Source organism: Hippopotamus amphibius, chromosome 7 (genome assembly GCF_030028045.1).
Source record: "Hippopotamus amphibius kiboko isolate mHipAmp2 chromosome 7, mHipAmp2.hap2, whole genome shotgun sequence".
In the NCBI taxonomy this organism is placed as follows: domain Eukaryota; kingdom Metazoa; phylum Chordata; class Mammalia; order Artiodactyla; family Hippopotamidae; genus Hippopotamus; species Hippopotamus amphibius.
The window spans coordinates 5506480-5526653 of NC_080192.1; the positions used below are offsets into that span (position 1 = coordinate 5506480).

General features: G+C 61.1%; 1 protein-coding gene across 4 annotated transcripts in view; it reads left to right on the plus strand.

The window, feature by feature from the left end:
- The window catches only part of SULT4A1 (sulfotransferase family 4A member 1), a 30305-nt gene extending 13683 nt beyond the window's left edge, over positions 1-16622 (plus strand). The window contains exons 2-7 of one of the 4 annotated variants that reach the window (XR_009054728.1): positions 4054-4184; positions 5431-5511; positions 6669-6795; positions 10864-10958; positions 13525-14901; positions 16163-16202. Coding sequence is in view for 3 of the 4 variants with exons in the window: in XM_057742097.1 (XP_057598080.1) it covers positions 4054-4184; positions 5431-5511; positions 6669-6795; positions 10864-10958; positions 13525-14211 (1121 nt within the window). In the remaining variant the exon portion in view is untranslated. Of the gene's footprint in view, positions 1-4053; positions 4185-5430; positions 5512-6668; positions 6796-10863; positions 10959-13524 lie in introns of all 4 variants that reach the window. The other 3 variants (XM_057742098.1, XM_057742099.1, XM_057742097.1) reach the window with 3 other exon arrangements.
- The last annotated feature ends 3552 nt before the right edge of the window (positions 16623-20174 follow it).

The window sequence follows — 20174 nt, forward strand, 5'->3', positions numbered from 1 at the left end:
CCGTCTTTTGACTTTCAAACTAGGTACACGTGTGACCTTGGTAAATAATAAAAGTGAAAATAAAAGAATTCCAAAGGGTTTCAGCCCCAGGATCCCTGTAGTCAGGGGCCCAGTTCCTATTGGTTCTAACCATATTTCTCTGGTACCCCTGTCCCCAGAGTTCTGGTGGGAATCTTGATGGGCTCCACCCCAGCCTTGCGGCAGGTTGCCCTGGACTCTGGATCCCTGGGGAGTTCCACCCAGAACTCCAGTGGTTTCCCGCGGGCCTCAGCCTCAGAGGTCTGGTGTGAGACTCTCTGCTGCCGCCGGGGTGCCACCCGGGAGCGATCTCACCGCCTTCAGCAGAAGCCCGGCTGCGACCCAGCGCATCGCGTCTTGACTTGAAAACGAGCTGTTAGAAAATGTGTGGCTTGTGTTACTCCCCGCGAGGCGGCCCCGTCGGGCCAGCCCCGCTGCTCCTGTGTTGAAAGCCTGGCTGTCCTCCGCCTCACCTTGGGTTTGCAGGGCTGCAGGCTGGCCTCCTGTGAGTCCCCAGAGGGATCATATGCAGGGGGTGGTGGGGTGGGGGCCGAGGCCCCGCTTCGCCCCCACCTGCTTTTGTACGTCTAGTCCGGTAGCTGCGGGAGGGGAGGCGCCCCCAGTGTCCCACTGCAGCCCCCCGGTCTGCCCTGCAGCCATGTGATGGGCCCCACACAAGACCCCCTTTCACCCCCTGCTCCTCCGGGAGTGCCAGGGAGGCCGTGTAGGGAGTTGGGGACGCACGGACGTGGGTTCCCACTCCAGGGTCAGCTCTCCCCTTCCCGCTCTGTGACCTTGGACTAGAACCTGAACTCTGAGCTTCCTTATCCACACTGCGGGTGCTCGTAAACCCTCCCTCTCCCGTGCGCAGCCCGGCAGGTGGAGAGCTTCCTGTGGGCCCTAGTGCGGCTGGTCTTCCGGTGCAGGTATGTACTGGAAGCGCAGATGGAGCTTGTGAAACTGCTGTGTCGGTACTGATGTGAGACATATTAACATGCAGATAATGTCTGTCTGGGTCATTGCCTGTGGGGGCTGCAGGGGTGGGGGTGGGGAGCATTACATATAGGTCCTGAAGGCCTCCCTGGGAGAGGCCTATTTTGGTGGAAACTCTGCCCACAGTCTGATTTCTAAGTGCACAGACCCGCCCAATGCAGCTGCCCTGAGCTGCAGGGTAGCCAGGCCTCACCAGGAGGAGCCCACATGCCGGCTCTGTGATCTTGGGCCTCAGGAGCCTCATCTGCAAATGGGGGTGATGGTCCCCACCTCCCAAGTTGGTGGGAGAGTCCTGTGGTTAATGGACAGAAGTTCTTTCCGTTCGAAGAACCGCCACACCACGTTCTTCCTTCAGGGCCTTTGCTCCAAAGCTGCCTCCTCCAAGAAGTCTTCCTTGATTGACGTATCCCCTTCTGATTGCTCAGCACCCAGGGTCGTTCGTGCATTCAGAAAAGGTGAATGGAACCTGGCCATATGCCGGCTCTCCTGGCAAACAGCCAGAGAAACCCACCTATGCCCTCAGGGAGGGGGGCGGGGTGGGAGCGTGGAGGACTGTGCAGGCTGCTCCCAGGCTGTTGGTACAGTGGGGACTGGGCAGGGCGGCGGGTGCAAGTTATGCGGCTGAAGGATGTGCGGGAGTGAGGAAAGGCTCCAGGCAGGAGACCACCAGGAGGCGGTAGGAGCACAGAGAGGTGTGGGCGGGGGGGCATGGAGCGTGGCCGGCAGGCCTGCGGGGCCGAGGTGAAGACCTTGCTCTACTCCTGGGAGGGTCCTCGGTGGACGGGGTGTCCTCTTAGGTCCCTGCTGGGCTGGTCGGGTGGTTCTGGCTGCTTTGTTGGAAACAGACTGAAAGGCAGGTGAGCAGGGCAGAGAGCAGGGGGTCTCCCGCAGTGCCCTCCCGGTAGAAGGGTCAGCTCCGTGCTTACCTTGACAGCGTGACCAGCTGAGGGGTAGGTGGGCACCAGGCAGCAGGTTCCCAGGTGCGCCAGCGTGTGCAGGGGTCAGCATGGAGCTGGCCTTCAGGGTGGGGCTGCTTGAGGCCCCGGGGGTGGGGAGTGTGAGCAGCCAGCGGAGGAGGGGTCAGTGCTTTCGGGGCGGTGGGGTGGGGAATGGGGAGATGAGGAAGCAGAAGCAGAGACAGCTTCCCCCGAAGCCAAGGGACCAGAGTGGTTGGGGCGGAGGACCTGGCCAGCGTGTCTCTTCTGAGGGGTCAGATGGGGTGATGACCAGGGCGGCCCTGGCTGACTGGGGCCCCAGAGCTGAAAGCCTGGACGGAGTGGGGCTGCTTGCGGGCTGCGGGGAGCGCAGAGAGCCGCCCTTCTCCCCGGGCCCCCTCCCTGCCGCTGCGCGGTGCTCGCTGGGGCTCTGCCCTGGGCAGCCAGGTGTGTGGTTGGCCCGCTGTGTGTCCTGACCTGGGCCCCCGCCCTTCCTTCCTGCACGGACGCCGAGGTGCTGGGTTTGCCTGCTGTGTGCCGGGCCCGGGGGTGTTGGTGGGGAGCCGGGCCGCCGCCCCTGGGGTGAGACCGTGTAGTTGGTGCGGTAATTGGGCGCATCGTAGGCGATCCGAGGAGGGGCGTGGTGCCGGGTGAAGATGGTAACAGGGACGAGGGGTCCGAGAAGGCCGGCTTGCAGGAGACGACGTGGAGCTGCTGTGCACAGGCTGTGGAGTGAGGGGGCCCAGCGGAGGGAAGACACTGGGCGGAGCCTCCCAGGGAGGGGAACCTGCCCCTGGGGGCTGGTGCAGAGAATCAGGCGTCCTTGTTAGGTGGAGGGACCCCCGGCCTCCAGTGTGTGGACAGTGAGATGCTTCAGAAGGTTCTGGACTGGGGGCCGTTGACCCTGAACCTGAAATTCACTGTACATAAGGCCTAGAAGGGCCGTCCACGAATCTGGACGGGGGACCTGTCCAAGCCGCGTTGCCGGGACAGCCCGTGGGGTGACCTGCGAGAAGGGAGGTGGCGGGCAGGGGTGCGGCGCTCCTGCTCCCTGGAGGGCCTCTCTCTGCCGCTGAGGGTCTGGGGTGTCCTCGGGCTCAGCTGTCCCATCTCCGTGTTTGCTGGACCCCCCCATCTTTCTTGGGGAGCAGGTTCTGCTGACCACAGCAGTGGGCAGACAGGTGGTTTTTCCTTTGAGCTGAATTATGACGTGTATGTGCGTGCTTCCACGTCGCTGCCACCAGAGCCAGGTAAAGGACCATCCTCCGTGTCCTCTCCGAGTCGATAACCTCCCCCCCGAGAACCACTCTTGTCACCTCTGTCGCCGTAGCTTCCTTCCCCGTCCCAGGGCCCGGTGGCCGTGGGCGCACGCAGCCCCCTGGCAGGCAGCCTCCGGTGCCTGGCTCACTCTGCTCACGTCCTGTCGGGACTCAGCCCCCCGGGCGCCGCGGCTGTTCGTGGCTTCCACGGCTGCCCAGCGCCCCACCGTCGGAGTCTGCCGGCTTATTCGTTCATTCTGCTGCTGACTGACGTTTCTGTTGTTTCCAAGGTGTGCTCTCCTGGGTAACACTGCGGGGCTGTTCTGGTGCACATCTGTCACTGTTGTCTTGGTGCATTTCTCCGATCCCAGGGCGTACCTGTGTTTCTCTTTAGTAGGTACCAGTAGACATGGTTCTCATCGTAAATAATAATTGGCTGGCGAGTCATCCCCCCGGACCCTCATCACTCCTGGGTGGATGAACATTCAGCCTCTGGAAGCCCAGGACTGAGAATCATCCACGCGCCGCCGTCCTCGAGCGCTGGGGAGGCAGGCGCTGTGTGTCCTGCTCACTCCCCACGACAGCCTTGAGACATCTCCTGCCTGCGTGTAGTGCTGAGAAAACAGGCGCGCAGAGAGCCTGGCTCAGCACGGTCGCCCCCAGAGGTGGGATCGGGCCAGGGTCTCGTGCCTAGCCCGGTGTTCTTCCACCAGACGCGAGGCGCTCCTGGGGCACCCCCCCCCCGACCCTGTGGCCCTCCCGCCCTTTCTCTGGCCGGCGGGCGCTGACCCGAGAGCGGGTCCGGCCCTCGGGCTGCCCGGCGCCCCTCACCAGCCGCTCTTCCCCAGGCACCAGCTTGCTGCAGGAGGCGGTCTACTTGGTGAGCCAGGGGGCCGCGCCCGACGAGGTCGGCCTGATGAACATCGAGGAGCAGCTCCCAGTCCTGGAGTTCCCACAGCCGGGCCTGGACATCATCAAGGTGAGCGCCTTCCCACGGGTGCAGCCCGGGTGACCGTTCTTCCGGGGGGGGTTCCTGGGGGCCCTGCGGGTGGAGCGGAGGCCGCGCGCTCCCGGGACCCCCAGGTAGCCGGCAGGGGGAGACCGACGGGCCTGAACCGGTGACAGTGGACTGAAACGGAACCAGCGGGTGACGTGGGTGACTTGGAGGAGGAGAGGAGGCAGATGCCGGGAGTGGGGGGGGGGGGGGGGTGTAGGGTCAGGGGCCTCCCGCCGTGGCTCATCACATCTGTGAGGGGACTGGGTGCGATGTGTTCGCATCCAGTATTTGCTATCCAGGGAAATAAACATTATCCCCAAGTCCTGTCCGTTCTACCTCTCAGACAGATCTGGAAGTTTTTCTCTCCGCCCTCCTCTCTTCCACCTCTTAGTTCAGGCCTCGTCGCCTGTGCGGCCCACCTGTCCGTTCTCCCAGTAGGTGAGCGTTCTGAGATAAGCTCTGAGAGCGCCCCGCCCCGGCTCATTGTCCCGTGTGAGCTGGGCTCTGCGCCCCAGCCCGCGGCGCTGGCTCACCTGCGGGCCCAGCCCTACCGCCCCTGTGCTGGCCCCGGTGCTTCAGCGCGTGTTGACCACCGCCAGGTCCTCCCGTGGAGCTGCGTGGGCGCCTGCGCGTGCCACCCTGCTCTTGGCTTTGGGGTCCCGCTGAGAACGGAACTGGCTGTGATGTCACAGCCCTTGCAGAACCTAGATCCCAGTGAAGGAGCCCACAGGACAGGAAAACCAAGAGTCCTAGTGGCTGCAGGGGGCAACGCGGATAGGGTGGGGCCTTGGTAGGGGATGTCTGAGTCAGGGCCTGGGCGGGGAGCCCTGGCTGAGGGAGGGGCCGGGCACGTGCAGGAGCCGCAGGGAGCTCTGTGCTGAGGCCGACTCCAGGGCCCAGCAACCCCTGCGCCCTGTGCTCCTGCTTCTCCCGCGGCCCCTCACGGCCCCTCGAGGCCGCATCACGCCCCACGTCCTCTGAGCAGGCCGCTGACGGCACGCTTTGACTCAGGCTGTGGGTGCCGAGGACGGGGACCGAGGTGGCTTGTGTCTGCCCCCAGGGTCCAGCCTGGGAGGGGCTGGGGGGGGGGCGGTATGTCAGGTGAGAAGGTTGTTGGGGGTGTGGTGCTGGTCCTGACTTGTCTGAGGCCCCGTCCCCCGGGGCCCCATAGAAAGACTGAAATGGGCAGTCTGCGTCCTCTGAGCACCTCTCCTCCACTCTGCTGCAGGAACTGACGTCCCCCCGCCTCATCAAAAGCCACCTCCCCTACCGCTTCCTGCCCTCCGACCTTCACAATGGCGACTCCAAGGTAACCCCCGCTCCCCGCTGCTCCCCGTTCCCAGAACCAGAGGCCCATGCGCCAGTCCAGACGGTGGTCTGTCACAGGCACACGTTCCCAGAGAACCTTGGTGGGGTGAGACCTCTGGAGAGCCCGTCCTTGAGCCTGTCTCTCGCATTTTATCCATGTTTCTCATTTTGCCTTTTTCTCACAGTTGAACTTGACCAGCAAGGCCCAGCCTCTGCGCATTTAAGGCCTAAGGACTCATGGCTGATTTTTTTCCCTGTTTTCTCAACTGCATTAGTCCTGTGAGGCCTGTAATTCTCATCCCCAGGGTCAGGACTGTAATTTTTCTGTATTCTGCTGACTTTAAAGTGGTGCTAGAGACACCCCAAATGTTCATAGCAGCATTATTTACAGCAGCCAAGGTAGGGAAGCAGCCTAGGTGTCCATCAACAGATGAGTGGACAGAGAAGGTGTGGTATATGTGTACAGTGGAATACTACTCAGCCATAAAAAAGAACAAAATGTTGCCGTTTGCAGCAACATGGGTGGACTTGGAGGGCGTGGTGCTAAGTCAGACAGAGAAAGACAAACACTGTTTGATATCACTTACATGTGGAATCTAAACAATACAACAAAGTAGTGAGTATAATTTTAAAAAAAGAAGCAGACTGACAGATATAGAGAACTAGTGGTTACCAGTGGGGAGAGGGAAGGGGGGAGGGGGAGGATAGGGGTGGGAGATTAAAAAATACAAACTATTATGTATAAAATAAGCTTCAAGGATGTGTTGTACAACATGGGAAATACAGCCAATATTTTGTAATAACTGTAAATGGAGTGTAACCTTTAAAAATTATCCATCACTATATTGCACACCTGTAACTTATACTGTACTTCAGTTACACACAAGAAAGTAGTGCTAGAGACAGAAATATGATAAGACACTCAGGTAATTGTCCTAGCTGATGCTCTTGTGTGGACAAGAGAGTAATAGTGAAAAAGTGTTTGGCCTTGGCGTGAAGGGCTGACCTTGCTGTCGGAAACAGGGTCAAAAGAGTGGGTTGTAGGTCGGTGGAAACTGCACAGGGCAGCCTGCCTGGGACGGAGGATCGCAGGCTAACCTCGTCTGTCCCTCCACCCGTCCCTCTGTCCATCCATCCGCCCCTCCCCCCCCCCCACAGGTCATATACATGGCCCGGAACCCCAAGGACCTGGTGGTGTCGTACTACCAGTTCCACCGCTCGCTGCGGACCATGAGCTACCGGGGTACGTTCCAGGAGTTCTGCCGGAGGTTCATGAACGACAAGTGTAAGTGTCTGTGCAGCGTCACGCGGCCGGCAGGGCGGGGTGCACGTGGCTCACCGGGCGCCCGTGTGTGCTTCGCGGCGCCCCCAGTTGTACGATAACCACGGGGTGGGCCTGCTTTCCCGCTGGTGGGTGGGGAGCTGGGGCTGAGGGGTGTCAGGAAGCTTGTGTGAGGTTGAGCTAGTGCGAGGCAGAGCGGGCGTCCAGTGCTAAAGCTCTTCTCTCTCCCCACATCCTTGGGGTTCTGAGAAGTTCCCCAATGAAAAGCATCCCTCTTCCTGCCCGGGTTCCGAGCGGTGAAAACGGTGGCCCAGTTACCTCTGTTCCTGTTGCCTGAGGCCAGAGTGGTGGAGGCTGTGGCTTTGTGGGAGAGCCCTGTGGGCCTTTAGCTGCACTTGGGATCAGGCTTGGCCCCCAGCCCCAGGCCCAGGTGACAGGTGGGGTACACCCTGCGGGGGAGGCAGGGCTCTGGGCGGGAAGCTTGTTCCCAGGGGAGAGGGGTGAGCTGGGGCCGAGTGGGCCAGGGTCCTTCCGTGTCTCCCCTCCCTGGGGAGGAGTGGGCCGGGGGGGGAGCCGTCCCCGGGGTGGTGGGGTTGGCCGCTCCCCACTGTGGTTCTGTTCCCTGTCTTCCCCTGAGGGGGCTCCCCCATTGCCTCCCATGGCTTCCCTGGGCATCCTGCTGTTCAGAGTTTGCGCCCAGGAGTGTTTTAAAATGGGTCTTACACACCTTTTAATTACATCTGCACAGAGACGACTCCACATCTAAGTCTGAAAATACTTCCTGTTTTATTTCCCAACTCAAGTAACCCTCAGCCTCACTGCCCATTTATTGTCCACCCCAGGGAGGGGTTCTGCAGTGAGGTCATGTGACAGGAGTAAGATAAAGGCGTAGTGGCCGTCGGGGGTGCAGCGCCCCAAATTTACATGGGACCCAGGGTGGCCCATCCGGAGCTGCCTCCCGAGCCTGGCTGAAGACCAGACCCTCCTTAGTGCACCACCCACACCACCCAAAGGCCCTCTCTTCCCTGCCCTTGACGGACGAGGACCTGGGGAGGAGGCCCTGGGTGGGGGGGCTCAGGCATATGTGGCCCCAGCACCTGTACCCTAAGGTCCCTGGGACCTGCTAAAGGCCTCTGTCCAGCTTCCCTTCCCCCCAGCCCACCCACCACCTGGCTCAAGCCCCTCCTGGTCTGCCAGACGGTGGAGCAAGCCATTCCTCTGGTTCCCACAGCCCTGTTTTTCAGTCCCGGTTTCCATTCCTGCCTTTGTAGAAGCAGCCACCTGCATGGGGACGCCACCAAGTTCGTACTGCCCCACAGTGCAGGGCTTAAAGCCTCCTGCTCAGGCCAGGGCAGTTAGAAGTTATCCAGTACAGGCCTCCTCTCCATGCTGTGAAGGTCGCAGCACTGCCTGGCACTGACGTTCAAGGCTGCACACACTTGCTGTGGTCCCACCAGAGCCTCCGCACCCGTGTACTCCCCATTCCCGTGTATTCTCAGTGCTCCTGCCCAGGGAGGCGTGCCTGCTCTGTCCAAGGTTCTGGAGAGCTTGAGGAGCGAAGTGCAGAAGGGGCCGTGGAATGCCGCTGTTCCCTAGCAGGGCGAGGGTGCGCCGCCCGAGCCCTGTGTTGGCGTCGTGACTGCACGCGGCAGGGCGGGGGCCTGGGGCCCGTGTGCCCAGGGGACAAGAGCAGGGTGGGGGAGTCCTGTGTGAGTGACCACTGTCCTCACGTCCCCACTGTCCCTGAGTCACAGCCCCCTCCCCGTCCAGCCTCCCCTCCCTGTCCCCAGCGGCCCTGGTCATCTGTCTGCGAGTGTTCTCTGGGAAGGAGCGGGGTTTTCTTTCCCCCACGTCCATGCCCAGTGGACTGCTCAGCCCCGGGCACCGCTTGCCTGCTGTGTGTATTCCAGCTGTGGGCCAGGACTCGGGAGACGCCGCTCGGGGCCCTGAGGTCATCGGCCTTTCAGTGAGCTGGTCAGGTCCCTTCCTTCTCTGCACTCGCCCGTGTCCTGTAAAGTGGGAAGGCTGACCTGGCTGTTACATCCTGCCCTGTGCGTGGGTTTCCTCCTGGTGTGGGAAGGAGCGGGGATGTGCCAGGCCGACTGGGGGGGTGCCAGGCCTAGAGTCCAGGGCCCCGCAGCTAGAACCTTGCCGTGGGGGCACCGGGGCCCGAGAAGGCCAGGGTTCGCCCAGCAGCGGGTCCCCAGCAAGGCCTTTGGCTGAAGCCTGCTCTGTGTTGATTCATTTACCCGTCCCCTTCCAGAGCCCCCCCCCCATTCTGCATAAAGTCCGGGAGGGGGCCTAGTTGGCGCAGAGAGGACCTTCTGCTCTGCTCTGGTCCCCAAGGCCCACCCCTCCGTCCCCCATCCCCCAGGACCCCTCGTGGGACTGCCGGGCCCATGCTGCTGCTGTGCTGCCACCTGCTGGCGGGACGGCGGGCTGACGTTGGCAGGTCGGGCTGGCTGGGACCGGGGGTTGGGTCACCCCGTTGTCCCAATCGTGGTCACGCATGTAAGGGTGAGAGGTTGTCAGCACCTGGAGGTGTGGCTCTGCGGGGGCAGGAGCAGCCCTGCCCTCAGTGGACTCGGCGGTACAAGCAGGACCCTCACCAGTGCCCCATCTGGTCCCACCCCCGGAACCTTCCACCAGAGAAGGGGACGCACAGGCGCTGCCCCCGCAGGCCCTCCTGCGCCAAGAACTGTGCGCGCTGCTCTCCGTGCCCCCGCAGCCCGGGGTGGGGTACAGGTTTTGTCGTCACCCCGTTTACCCCGTTCACGGAGCAGGAGGAGGCCAGAAAGGTTCAGCCAGTGAGGACGTGAGGCCGGCCGCCTCCGTCCCGAGCCCTCATCCTTCGCCCTCCGCTCTCCTGCCCGCCCCCCCCCCCCCCCCCCCCCCCCGCTGTCTGATCTTTGATCTTGCCGTCTGCTTCTGATCCCCGACATGGTCCCCCCGCCCCGCTTCTTACGCCTTTACGGCCCATCCGCAGCCCTCGCCGCTGTGCTCTCCATTTCCCCTGCCGCCTCCTCCTCCCTCCCGCTGCCTGCCCAGCCTCACTGGCCCTTCGAGGCCCACCCATGTCCGCGGGGCCTCCCTCCCAGTGCCAGTCACTCCATGTCACCGTCACCAGTGTCCGTGGGGTTGGCTCCCAGACGGGGAGCTCCTCCGGCCCTGGACCGTGAGGTCGCATCCACAGAGCCCGGTGTCGGTGAGCTGGACGGGTGCTCGGGCAAGGGAGGGTGCAGGCAGCACGGCCATCACTCCTGACTGGGCCCCTATCCAGCTGGCCCTGCTTCTCGAGGCCCAGCAGGCCCCGGGGCCCCACGTTCTTGGGCCAAGACTTGCCTCTGATTAATGCGAAGCCCCCCTTGGAAGATGCCCTCACAGGGGTGGGCATCTCGGTGTGAACTGACGGTGAGAATCAATGAGTTTTATGAAGAATGTTGTGAAGCAGCCTGGCTGCCCTGGTCGGTACCTCTGCTCGTGTGACCCGCAACCCCACACCAGGGCCCTAAGGAGCGTGAGAGATGCAGGGGCTGTGGTGTGGGTGTGCCCTGTCATCCCGGCCCTGCCCCAGCCTCGTGTGCCAGGAGCGGACCCGCTGCCGCGCTTCATCCCCACGCCTTCCTGCTGCTGCCTGGTTCCAGGGCTCTGTCTGTGAAGTGCGTGCCGGGCAGGCCCCATTCTCCGCTCCCATCCTGTCCCCAACACAAAACTGACTGGTCCCATGTCCCACTTCTCTGGGCGTCGTTCTCTTCCTGGTCACGGCTTGCTGGAGAAGCTCATGGGTGCCGGTACCATCCATACCCCGGGAGGACAGAGGCCGTCACGCTAAGGGTCGGGGCTTCAGGTGTCCTGGAGGTGGGGGCCAGGGACTGTGGGCAGGAGGGACTTGTGCAGGCAGCCAGGGGACGTGGCCCATCCATGGGGCTGCCTATAGAGCCCAGAGCTTCCTGACTCACAGCTACTGGGCAGAGGAGGGGCGCCTTCTGGGAGGGAAGGCAGTGCGCAAGGCCACCTCACACATGCCTGCTCCCTCCCTGTGACTGGTCACCTGTCCCCTTGTCTCCACAGTGGGCTACGGCTCATGGTTTGAGCATGTGCAGGAATTCTGGGAGCACCGCATGGACGCGAACGTGCTTTTCCTCAAGTACGAAGACATGCACCGGGTGAGCGCCGCGGGGGTGGGTGCAGGGGTGAGCGCCGCGGGGGTGGGTGCAGGGGTGAGCGCCGCGGGGGTGGGTGCAGGGGTGAGCGCCGCGGGGGGTGGGTGCAGGGGTGAGCGCGGCGGGGGTGGGGGCAGGGGTGAGCGCCGCGGGGGTGGGGGCAGGGGTGAGCGCCGCGGGGGGTGGGTGCAGGGGTGAGCGCTGCGGGGGGTGGGGGCAGGGGTGAGCGCTGCGGGGGTGGGTGCAGGGGTGAGCGCTGCGGGAGGCAACTGCCAGGCTCTGTACCCGCAGTTCCACAGCCGCAGCCCCCAGGGACGGAGGGTGGGGCCTGCAGCGCCAAGCCCCCAGCATCAGGGCTGACAGTGGGCCGCGGGAGTTCTGGATGGACCCAGGGTCCCCCCGATCCGTGGTTTGCCCCCAGCCCGTGCCGGCCTCCCGGGCCCCTGGCCTGCCCTGGCCCCTGGCCAAGCGCAGCTTCTGGGTGGGTGGCATTTCAAGAGGCCCATGTGTTGTGTTTCTGCTTCAACAGCAGTGGAGCAACAGCCGGACTCACCCTGCTGCCGCCCAGCACCTTCTCTGGGGGTGACCAGCTTGGGGCAAAGAGCTGAGATGGCAGAGTCCGAATGTCCCGTCCCAGCCTGTTTGCCTTAGGGTGGCGGTTCTCAAAGTGCTGAGCTCCCCGGCGGGTGTACCTGTGAATTGATTCGTGTGACCAGCTCCTGAGTGCTCGGTACAGAGCCTGGCACAGAGGGCGAGGGGCTCTGGGTGGGGGCTGAGTGCATGGGCCAGGCCGGGTGGTGGTGCTGGGGCAGCAAGGCGGGACCTCGCCTGGAAGGGGCAGCGTGTCGAGTCCCTGCACCAGCCCTGTCACCCGCAGCGTGGTGAGGGCCTCGCAGTGTGTGAGGTCCCCTGGGTCCTGGAACCCCGCTACCCCTGCCGGGTCTGAACCTGCTGCTGCCCGGGGGGAAGTGCTAACACCTCTCTTTCTCGGGGTGGCAGGGACAGCGTGAGCCACCCCCTCCCCCATGTCCTTCCCTTTCCTCGGCTCCTCTTTGCTGGGGGACCTCAGACTTGTCTCCGCTCCCGAGCCCCTCCAGGCAGGCTTGCCCCATCCCCAGCTGTCCTGTGAGGGTCACCACGACCCCTGTGTGGCTGGGTCCCACGGTCCCCCCGCCCCGGTGGTCGCACACTGTCCTGTGTCCCCGGCAGCAGCCCTGCCTCTGCCCCGGACCTCGGCCCTGGTCTCCTCCGTCCACACGCCCTCCCCTGTCTGCCTCAGCCGGTGCTCGGGCCCCAGGCCAGATGTGGACCCTCTCCAGCTCATCTCCAGCCACCCGCTGCGCCTTTCTGCCTGGGTGTCTGGTGGAGCTCGCAGACTAATTAACGTCTCCCACCCAGACTCGCAGGTGCCCCTCAGGTCCTCCGCGCTTTCTCCCGTCTGCATCCACCCGGCAGTCTGGACTCACCCTAGACTTCTCTCTGGCACGCTCTGCTTTCATTTTCCGAACCCTGTTGGCTCTGCATTCAAAACGTATCTCTTCTCTGACCTCTGACCCTTTCTCCCCAGTTCTGCCCGTGTCGCTGGTGCAGGTCGGCGTCTTTCTGGCCTGGGTTTTCACAGCCTCCCTGCCCGCCTCCTTCCCCCCACCCCCCAACACGAACCATAAAATGTACTGGATGGTGATAAATGCTGAAAAATAAAGCTGAAAAGAGAAGTGCTGGGGGGGTGGGGGGAGGTTTAAGTGCAGGTCAGGGAAAGTGTCACTGATGGGGACAAAGACCTGAAAAAAGTGAGGGAGGGACACCTGGGGAAGAACATTCCAGACAGTACACAGCAAACATAAAGTCCCAGAAAGAACCCACCTGACGGGCTGAAGGAATGGCACAGAAGCCAGTGAGGAGCCGGCCGTCAGGCCCCTGCAGGCCGGGGTGAGGGTCCAGGTGTCTGCCCAGAGGGATGAGGGCCAGAGGGACACGTCTGCCTGAGTGAGCAGGTGGGCGGGGCCCCTCCAGAGACTATTGGGCTGTGTCCGTCTGGAGCTGCTCTCAGGAATGGTGCCACGATGGGCCCAGAGGGGGCGTTACGTCAGAAGTCAAGTGTTGCTGAATCTTGCTTCACACCAAGCCGGCTCCCCCTGCCCGGTGAGGTGGGCTGGCCCTGGGGCCTGTCTGGGGTCCCCACGGGCTCCCTGTCTCCCGAGTGCAGGCAGAGTCTGGATTCCAGCTGGTGGCATGGAAGGATGGGAAGAGAATGAGCTGGTCTTGCCCCTGGAATAGTTCCAAAGTGCTTTTACTTCTTGCTGCTGATTAAAATGACCACAGCTATATCAGGACCTCACGTCTGCTTCCAAATTCCCCGGAGGACCTGGGTGTGAATTCCAGACCTGCCACTTGAGAGCTGAGAGCTGAGTGCCCTTGGGCAGTTTCTTAACCTGGATTTTATTTCCAGACGAGGCCAATTTCAGGCTTGTGTTGAGGACTAAGTACGGCCGTGGATACAGTACCCAGAGTAGTGGTCAGTAAAGGCGGCGCCCCTGACGGGCTCCCGTGCTCTGCTCTTGTCTTCCAGGACCTGGTGACAATGGTGGAGCAGCTGGCCAGATTCCTCGGGGTGTCCTGTGACAAGGCCCAGCTGGAGACCCTGATCGAGCACTGCCACCAGCTGGTGGACCAGTGCTGCAACGCCGAGGCCCTGCCCGTGGGCCGGGGTACGCGCCCCTGCCCGCCCCGCCGGAGTTGGCCTTGTGCCCTGCACGCGGTGTTGGAGTTCACGGGGTGGCTGCCGGGCTGTGTCAGGCTCTGTGGGCAAGAGGTTCTAGGCGGGCGCCTTCCCAGACGGCCCCACCGGGCAGACCCCGGGGATGGGTTTGGGGCTGTGATGTCTAGAAGTGCGGCGTGCGCCCCAGCTGGCCCCTGGGAGGCAGAGGCGGAGGGCGGGGCAAGCCCGCGTGCCAGGGGAGCTGGCGGCACGGGAGGAGCGGCCCGCCCAGGGGAAGGGGTGTGTGTGTGCCTGTGGCGTGTGTGCGCATGTGTGCACGTGTGTGCGTGTGTGAGAGGGCGAGCGAGCAGGAAGTGCAGGCCCCTCCGGGGTTGGCCAGGCAGCCGTCCCGGGGGCCGCGTTCCCTCGTGGCACGGGAGCCGTGTCTGGGGTGTGACGCATTTGGAGGCGGGGCAGGTGTTCCAGGCAGGGGTCCTCCCCAGACCCACTCGGGTTGCTCTCCGTGCCCTCGGGGCTCATGGTACTGAGGCTGCTTGATTGTGGAGAGCTCGGGCATGAAGATCCCCGCAGCCCTGGGCGGTGGCTGAGGCCCCGAGAGCCACCCCTGCGGCGAGAGTCGGGCTCTGCGGGCAGCTGCCCGGCGAGGAGAGAGCAGCTGGGCTGCGGCCTGGCGGGAATCAGGCCAGGCCTTGGAGCCTCTCTAGCCTTTTGTCCTTCCTCTAAGCGGGGCTGGTCGTGGCTGCCGGCTCGCAGGGTTGTCCTGAAGGTCAGGGGCGAGCGCCTTCCTGTAAAGGCAGGCCGGCCGCTCTCCAGGAAGACATGAGCAGGCCACGTCACCCTGCCGTTTAGTTCCTGGCTGCATCTTCACAAGTGTTTATTATTTAAAATTTATTTGCTCTTTTTTAGTTTTGCTTTCTCTGTGTTTTGTTACCCTTGGGCGTGACCTTCTCCAGAACCCCCTTCAGTTCACTCGTGTGGTTGAGAAGCGTCGAGAACATACTGTGTGTCCATATGTTCCTTCCGATGTGTTTGTTTTATCATCGTTTACCTTGGTTTTGCTTTATTTCAGTTCTTTGATTTTGTTTTCTTTTAGCACATTGCCTCTTTGCTCAGAAGACCTCCTTGCGTTGGTGAGAACGCAGGGGCTTGCGTAGCCGGCTGCATTGCTTAGATTTGGTTCATGTCACAGCCTAAATTGCACTGTCTTGATTCCAAATCCTAAACCAGGTGGGTGACTCCTTTGATGAGCTCTCAGCTGAGAAAATAATCATGGAAAAATTTATTTATGGTGTGATTGGTCTAGAGGCTTCTAATTTTGTCCCTTAGGTATCATTAGAGGGTAGCAAGCACAGCTTCTCTGGTTTTTTTTCCTCTCCCGCACTGACATACAATTTTTTATCACCGAAGAGAAAACCCTTGTCACTTTGGATCTATCAGCTCAGCATCTGCAGGGTTGCAGTTTCACACGTGAGGTCCGCTCAGGACAAGGACGACTGTTAATAACAGAGCTAACGAAGGGTGTTGGCTGGAGACGCTCAGAGCTCTGATCTCAGAGATGCTGACGGAGGACAGAATTCTAAACGAGCATTTCAGTCCCCCGAGGCGGTTATTTAAAAGCACAGCTCCTGCCTACGCAAGGGCGGGAACCCCACTCCTGACATCTTCAGTCGCCATTCACATGTGACCAGGACAACGGAAGATTTTGTCGTTAAGGAAAGTGGGTTCAGCAGCTTTGGTCATTTTGAGCTCTCTCTTTTCTCTGTGGAGAGCGGGTAGGCCCGGCCCGCACATCAGTCCGGAGGCTCCGGGCTCCCTGCTGTCTGCCAGCGGGAGGCCTCGTCTTCTGACCGAGCCCTGCCGAGCTGTGGCTGTGATGGAGCCGCTGAGGGCCCGGGACTCGTTTTGGTGTTGACTTGGGAGCCCTGACTGTTTTATTCCCTTTAAACTCCCCCCTGATGATGCACGGGCAGGCGTCTCGAAATCTTCACCCTTGACCTTGTCAGGCATCTTCCTGCTCACCATAAAATGTTCTACCCTTTTGGATGATTTTTTTTTCCTTTTAAAATTCTTCAGAAGCAAATGCTGCCTTGGTGGAGCTGTTGAGCTGTGAGTGAGTAGCGGCATCACGAGGACCCAGAGCACGGATCTGTTCCACAGACTCTGTCGGTCCTCTGGGGCGTCATGACTGGCCCGCCCGCTCTGTGCCTGGTGCCGGTGGTCGGCGGTGGGCAGGCAGGGCCTCCTCCGGGGCCGCAGCTCTGTGCGCTCGTGGTGCTGGGCGGAAAGCACAGCGGGATGACCAGACGCAGGGGAGCGGGTTCAGCTAGTCTGTCGTTCACATGGCCCATCCTGCCCCCGTAGGCCAGGCTCAGAGGGGTCCAGGAATAGATCTGGAACCTTCCAGATCCATTTCCAAGGCTTCCTGTGGTTTGGTAGCTGGCCCAACAGCGAGTGAATCCAGCACATTCTGCTCTTGTTTGTGTTTCAGGAAGAGTCGGGCTGTGGAAGGACATCTTCACTGTCTCCATGAACGAGAAGTTTGACTTGGTGTATAAACAGAAGATGGGAAAGTGTGACCTCATGTTCGACTTTTATTTATAATAACAGCAACAGCAAACTTGCATGCTCACAGTACCCAGACACTATCGCTCAGAGTCCCGTTTGCACTCATTTGTTCCTTGCTGGACAGACTCTGGAGCAGCGGAAGACACGGGGGAGGGAGGGATGCAGTGGAGAAACGGAGTGGGATTGTTTCCGATGCAGAGCAGCTGTCTCGCCTTTGGAGTTTGGAGTCTACATGTCTGATTACAGAGATTGCGGTTCTGATGGCTGGGACCGTACGTATCATGTCTGTAACATATGCAGCTAGAATGTCTGCCTTTTACAACCCACATTATTTATTGTATTTTATAGAGCTTTTCACTGGAAATCTAAATAAATGTCAGTAAACCAAATAAAAGTTCATTTCCGAGGGACTCAGGAGTGAGCCACACCCGAATGGTAGGAAGGTCTCAGGGTTGACTCTCTATTTTTGTAGTTTTCTTCTATAAGGTGCAGCCACTCGGTTCTTGCCTGGTTGTGAGATGCAGGTGAGGACCCAGGCTGAGTCGGGTGTTGGGGGACCCTGTTTCCTCTGGTGGCGTTCAGTTCGCAGTAGCCGCCCTGAGACCCAGCAGGAACTGCTCACTGGGGCGCCTTCAGAGAGGACGCCCTCCTGTCCGCCACTCCGGGCCAGTGGCCCCCAGGCTGCTGCAGAGGACCCGGCGGGACGGGCGTGCGATGCAGTGACCGGGGAACCTGCCTCAGAGACGCTGAGTCCACTCGGAATCTGACTTTTCGTTCCGCAGTCTTATTTTTGTTCCCCGAAGCAGAAACCCACTTATGTTTGCAAACAGATGCTTGATAGTGAATTCTAGAACTCCTGGGTCTTTACCTACCGTTCATTGTTCCGTCTGGGCCTGCAGCTCCCGGTCCCAGAGATACGATGTGCGAGTGTAGCGCCCTGTGCCCCCACTCCGGGCGGAGCTGGCGATGTTGCCTTCGGTGCTGGGTGCTGTATCCGAGGGAGCAGAGGTGGCACCTTTACTGCCCCGCCACCTGCTTTGTTAACTGGCCCTCATTAGGCTGGAAGCGGGAGGGAGAGGCGGCCAGGTGAGAGCAGGGCTGGCGACCAGTTTGTACCCACGTTGTGGCTGCGGCAGGACCGGACTGTCCTGGCTGTGTGTGGCTGGGAAGTGCCTGGAGTGGGGGCCAGAGGGACCTGTCGTGCGTGCTATCTTGGGAGGAGGGCAGCTGGAGCAGGGCGGCGGTGCGCACATCGCATCGCGGGTGGGCTCGGCAGCACCTCTTCTGTGTATCTGCGAGGGAGGCTGCTTTCTGTGAGATTTCTTTTCTATTTTTCTATTTTTAGTACTGTATGGATATCACTGAGCGCCACGTGTGATACTTCTGTGCTTGCTTGCATCTTTAATAAAGACACGTCCCCTGCTTTGTGTCCAGCTTGTGCCAATGGGTGGAGACGGGGCCCTGCGTGGTCCCCTCAGTGTTTCAGGGCAACGAGAGGGAGCCCCGCGGACCCCCGTCCCCGGGGCTCAGAGGGCATTGGTCCGTGTCGGGTGTGGCTGGGTTGCTCAGACTCAGCTTTCCAGGGGTTGCATTTTCCTTGCTGTCTGTCCCTTCACCGTTGGTATCTTTGAAGCTGAAGTAAAAGGAAGGGTGGGGTAAAGGAGGAAAGCGTGGGAGAGGTCTTGGTGCACCTGGGGGTCTGGGGTCTCGGCCTCTGTCTTGGAAGGTCCCGCTTTCAACAAGGTGGACGGTGGTGTAGAGACCGACCCGGCCGATTGCACTTCGCCCCTGTGAATTCCAGGGTGCCTCTAGCTGATTGGTTGTGGGAGGAAAGTCCTGGCCATTGTTTTACTGAGTAAAGCTTGGACTTTCTGAAAAGTAGTGTTTATTTTCAAATGGACTAGTTCCTTTAGATCTCAGGTGAAATCCCGGAATTTATTTTGGTGTCGGGGAGGACCCTCGACCCCCAGGCCCCAGGTTGGTTACTGGACTATCGAGTCTACTACGTCCCGGGGCTCTGCTCCCAAGTCACTTACAGATCACCTAGAATAAAGCAGACGGTGCAGGTGGAGCCACTGAAGCAGGAGGCAGGGTGGCGGTGGTGCTGCTTGGCCGCCTGGTTCATGCTTCACCTCGTCCTGTGGACTCCGTGCCCACTGTGCACACCTGTGCTGTGCGGGCGCTGCTGCAGGCACTGGGGGGGCAGCGGTACCGTGGAGCGCCCCGACCTACGTGGTGTTTTGTTCACGCTCTGGTGGGGAGGTGATGGCGCAAAACCTGGGGTGAGCTGAGGCTCACGCGGGCTGTGAGGGACCAGCGTGCTCCTGGAGGACCCAGGGAGCCCAGTACTCGCAGGGGGTGCTGCTGAGGGGAGACCAGGAGGCAGTGGGGGACCCGGGCTTGGGGCCACCCGGGGGGACTGTGCTGGGCAGCGCCCGGAGGCTGGGCAGCAGGAACCCTGTTTGGAGGGGAGGCCAGGAGCCAGCTCACAGAAGGCCTCACAGGTTGTGAGAGTTGGATTTTGTAAGAAGAAATGAAGGCACAAGAGGGCTTAACTGAAGGGAAGCTACCTGGTTTGCATTTTTAACCCCCACCCCCTGCCCCCAGCCCCGCTGCAGGTATAGAGGGTGACGGGGCTGATACCCGGCCTTGAGGTTCACCAAGTCCACAGAATGGGTGGGCGGCTGTATTAGAACATCCCCAAGGTACCTTCAGACCTAGCAGCTGGCTCTAAACGTCCTCGGGCCACGTGTGCTGGGAACTGGCTCCTGCCTTGCACACTTGGAGCAAAGTCAAGGGCAAAATGATTCAAGGCAAAAGCTGCCCGGAAGCCTGTGAGTAAAGCCAGTTCGGAGAGTGGAATGACCGTCTGGACAGACGGAGGAGGGGAGAGAGGCCTGGGCAGGTGGCTGATGTTACAGACCCCCAAGCGCAGGATTCCTGCATGTCAGGGGCCTCCAGTGAGTCCCTGGTGGCCTGGCCTTTTGACGTCACAGACCAAAAATATTCCAAAAAATATTTGGGGGGCCAGCACAGGGCTTCACCCCCAAACAGCTGGATTCGGCCACAGCCCCTTGCCAGCTGGGCCCACCCTGTGCCCTCCTCCTGGCCCTGACACTGCTGTTCTGCGCACGTCACCCTTCCCCGCCACACACCCAGTTTCTTCTTCTGAAAGGCCCTTCCCAGCACAGATTTGGTGGCCCTCCCACCTAAGCAGGTAAGCCACTTAATTTCTCTGACCCAGTGTCATAATTTACAAGACAGAGGCACTCTTCGTCCTGCTTACCTCGTGGGATGGTCATAACAAGATTGAAGTGGCTTTGACAGCACAAATAAAATTCGCAGAATTGATGGTCTGTGCTTGGCACTGCTGGTGAGCACCCCCTAGTGGCCAAGTCACAGGTGCCCGCCGCTGCCTTGGTCCGCGGCAAGGTCCTGTGCCCCTGGATGTCGCCTTCAGCCCTGTGGGTATAGGCAAGGTGCACAGTCCCTGTCCTGGGAGGTCCCACGTGAGGGATCGTTCTACCACCTTGCTGAGCGGGGTGACTGCCGTTGGTAATGGGTGGAGGGAGTCCTCGGGTGTCCTCGAGGACTCTGTGCTGTGGATCCCGTCCTCCCAAAGGGCTTGGCCCCAGCCCTACCCATGTAGCAGCATCTTCCATCCTTCACTGTAGAACGAGCGTTTTCAGACTGGGATTGTATGTTGGCTAGATGGTCCAGCCTTACCCAACTAAGGGATGCCCTGTGACATCCCTGGACATCCAGTCCCCAACAAGCTCACCACCTCCTGGGACAGCCATTCCATTGCTAGCAGTCATCTCTGGCCACTTGTGCAGACTCCCGCCCCAGGCCGGGGCTGCCTCCGTCTCTGGCCTCCCTCGCCTGAGATGCCCAGCTCCGCCTTCACCTGGTGAATGTCTCCCATCTGCTCCCAG